At 36.6% G+C, this 3,034-nt stretch overlaps 1 protein-coding gene across 1 annotated transcript in view; it reads right to left on the bottom strand.

Annotated features, from left to right (window-relative positions):
- Positions 1 to 537: 537 nt before the first annotated feature.
- Positions 538 to 3,034, bottom strand: part of LOC104544345 (methyltransferase-like protein 16) — a gene marked incomplete at its 3' end in the record, with an annotated part of 2,996 nt that continues 499 nt past the window's right edge. Inside the window, exons 2-3 of the mRNA XM_010189193.1 lie at positions 2,714 to 2,913; positions 538 to 678 (exon numbers count right to left, since the gene is read on the bottom strand). Of these exons, the coding sequence (XP_010187495.1) occupies positions 538 to 678; positions 2,714 to 2,913 (341 nt within the window). The remainder of the gene's footprint in view (positions 679 to 2,713; positions 2,914 to 3,034) is intronic.

Genomic DNA, 3,034 nt, shown 5'->3' with positions numbered 1-3,034 from the left:
CTGGATGATCTTCAGAGGTCCCTTCCAATCCATATCATTCTGTGATTCTGTGAAATGTAGGTAACCAATCATGTATTGTACTGTAGATTCTTCTTTGTTGCTATTTTGTATATAAGACCCTACTTGTTTCACAAAAGGTGTGCTGGGTGTTAGATGGCCTCTGTGCCCAGAACTGAAATAAAAGCAAGTATCTCGACTCTGTGTTGATTGGCTTCTGCACACCAGGTGAAAAACCCAGATTCAGGACAACACTAGCAGCATGAACTCCAATAAATACTTCAGTAACAAAGAATATGGAGAGAAAAACACTCCAGGGTGAAGTTTAACTTTCAATTATTCCCAAGGGAAAATAGTTCTCTATCCACACATCCCATTCTAGACAAGTTGTGACTTTCTGGCTTAAGCATACGCGGACCTTAGTAAACATTCCGCTTCAGTAAAAACAATTGAGAGTCTATTGGGCAGGAATATGGATTCTGATATGCCACTGAACATGACAAAAACACATCACAACATAAATACCTTGTTACATCATACCTTTTATAAGATCAGACAAGTTATTCTGTTCCACGTTCTTCTTGGCATAATTGAAGCACATATCATCCACTTCTGTTGCAAGAAAATACCAGCCATTCAAAGTTGCTCCAAGTAATGGATATATGCAAGATGCCCCTGTCCCTGCATAAGTGAAAAGCCATGCAAAAGGCAAAATAAGCCTCCGGTACACACAGTGCGGCTGTTAACTATGTACTTTTTACAACAAAAAGATCTAATTTCAAGAAAATGTTGATTACCGATCACATACTACTCAGTTCTTTAGTGAACTTTATTTATTTGAAATACAGCATTGTCAAATATGCACTTTTAATAAAGAATTTAATAATCTGGAATAGATTTTCTAGTAAATTATCAACTTTTTCAGCTATTTTTTCTATATGTCTGATTAAATTATATACTGAAAACCAAATATTCTAGTTTTACTTAAAAAACCAAACCCCATAAAAAATCTTTTTCTTCCACATTTTTCTATTATCTACCACAATTTGCTTTGACGCATACAGCAACCACACAAAAAATTCTGTTCCATAAGACAGTCTTTCCCCAGTACTCAAAATGATCAAAGACATGGAGGTGCCAATTAAGGTATCTAAAAAGACAGACAGATGATAACTTGGTAACAAAAAGAAATACACGCTAGCACAAAGCAATTCCTCCTCATAATTATGGCATATCTAGGTGATTGAATTGCCAATGACAGTCAAATCTAGAATTACAGGGAATGGATACAAGAAAAGCGAAAGATATGATGAAGTTCATAGAAATTGTTTTCAAAAATGCAACTAGTATCAAATGCAAGCAGTTACGAAAGGAAAGCAGCTGTGCATGTACCATGTGATTATATAAACCTTGTATCCACCACAAATCCAGCTAGAAATACATGTCAGTAATTCTCAGGAGATCAAAATTTCCATTTAAAAGAAAAAAAAAAAAAATCACACTAGCAAACACCAAGAAAACAGCAATGAAAAAACTGGCATGGTAACAGATTCCTGAATCCAAGCTTTGAGGAAGTCAGTAACTTTTAAGTTTTAACACAAGTTAGAAAGGAAATTCCAGCTTCTCTCAATTTCATTATGAGCTTACTTCAGCACAAAACAACCTCCAAAAACAAGCCTTTGAAACCATAAAAGAAGATTCTAGTGACAAAAATAAAAGTTGTGAACTAAATTGAAAGGGACTATCGCAGGTGGCTTTTAAATAATTCGTATAGAATCACCAAAAATTTGGAATCCAAATTCCAATTTTATTATCTGCATGTGGCATATAATTTCTTGTTCCTACAGAGCTTACCTTTTTTATTTCTAATGAAAACCAAATTACGTGCATCAATGTATATCTTATAAATTAACATCTCTACTGAATAACTGTTTACATTAATCTGCTGCTTAATTTAAATATTGTCCAGATGTTATTCAATAATCCAGATATGAAAAGTGAACAAACTGCACTGGATGGTATCATTCATCTGTGGATGCATAGTCCAGTTTAAAAATTATTTTGTTTTCAACAATCAAAAGGAAAGCTTTGACCAACTACAACCAAAACACAGCCTTGCTAGTATTTGCCCTGGTTTCCAACTAAGCAGTTTTTATAATTCAGCTCATGAAAAGAGCTGTATTTAAAAAAAAAAAAAAAAAAAACAAAGCTCAAAAAAGACAAATCACTCATATGTGAAATACACCTGAAATAACAGAAAAGTTATTGAAACTCCTAAAAATATTACTATGCAACTCACAAACTTTCTCATGTAGACATCCAAAAGCAAAATGGATTGCTAACATAATTCACTAGTTAGAAGACTGAGAAGAAGAAATGCCTTTTTTATTTTTTAATTCCCTTAGAATGTCATTTTTGCCTGTGTTTCTAACAGCATCATTTTTGTTTCCCACACAAAGCTACACTCAAGAGTGTTCAAGGCCACCAAAAGCCAAATAATTGCCTGCTATGGCCATTCCTGCATTTGTGCAAAGAAATCCTACCCACCAAGAAGCCAAATGAAACTGCAGTGTAGTCAAACTGCCTGTTTCACCACGGCAAGCACAGTTAACTTTTTGTTTCTCAAACCTGACATTTCCCTTTGCATATCATTTTTTATCAGCTAGTTTCATTGACAGCAAATAACGAATCAAAAACTTTGGTTTTTTCCAAGTACCTATGTCGATGCCTCGCCTAAGGACTTGCTTGCCAGCATCCTGGCGGCCGATGAGATCCTCCACCCAGTGGATGTAGTTCAGCCTCAAGGGCACGGTAGGAATAAGCCTTTCCACGGGGATGTCAATCGTCAGACCAAAATCCTCTTTCAAGAGGGTACACGTCAGGGCTCTCACCGCCTCAGGGTCCTTGAAATTCAAGCTGAAAATCACAAGCAGAGAGTTACGGGTGCCAATGCTCCCCACACGGACAGGCACGCACCCCCATCCCACAAAGATACGGCGCTAGGGAAGCGGCGGGAGCTGCTCCACGGTCCTCTGGA

The sequence above is a fragment of the Mesitornis unicolor genome, unplaced genomic scaffold (genome assembly GCF_000695765.1).
Source record: "Mesitornis unicolor isolate BGI_N332 unplaced genomic scaffold, ASM69576v1 scaffold18567, whole genome shotgun sequence".
Classification (NCBI taxonomy): Eukaryota; Metazoa; Chordata; class Aves; order Mesitornithiformes; family Mesitornithidae; genus Mesitornis; species Mesitornis unicolor.
The sequence above is the reverse complement of the archived record's forward strand: the minus strand, read 5'-3'. Positions and strand labels throughout refer to the sequence as shown.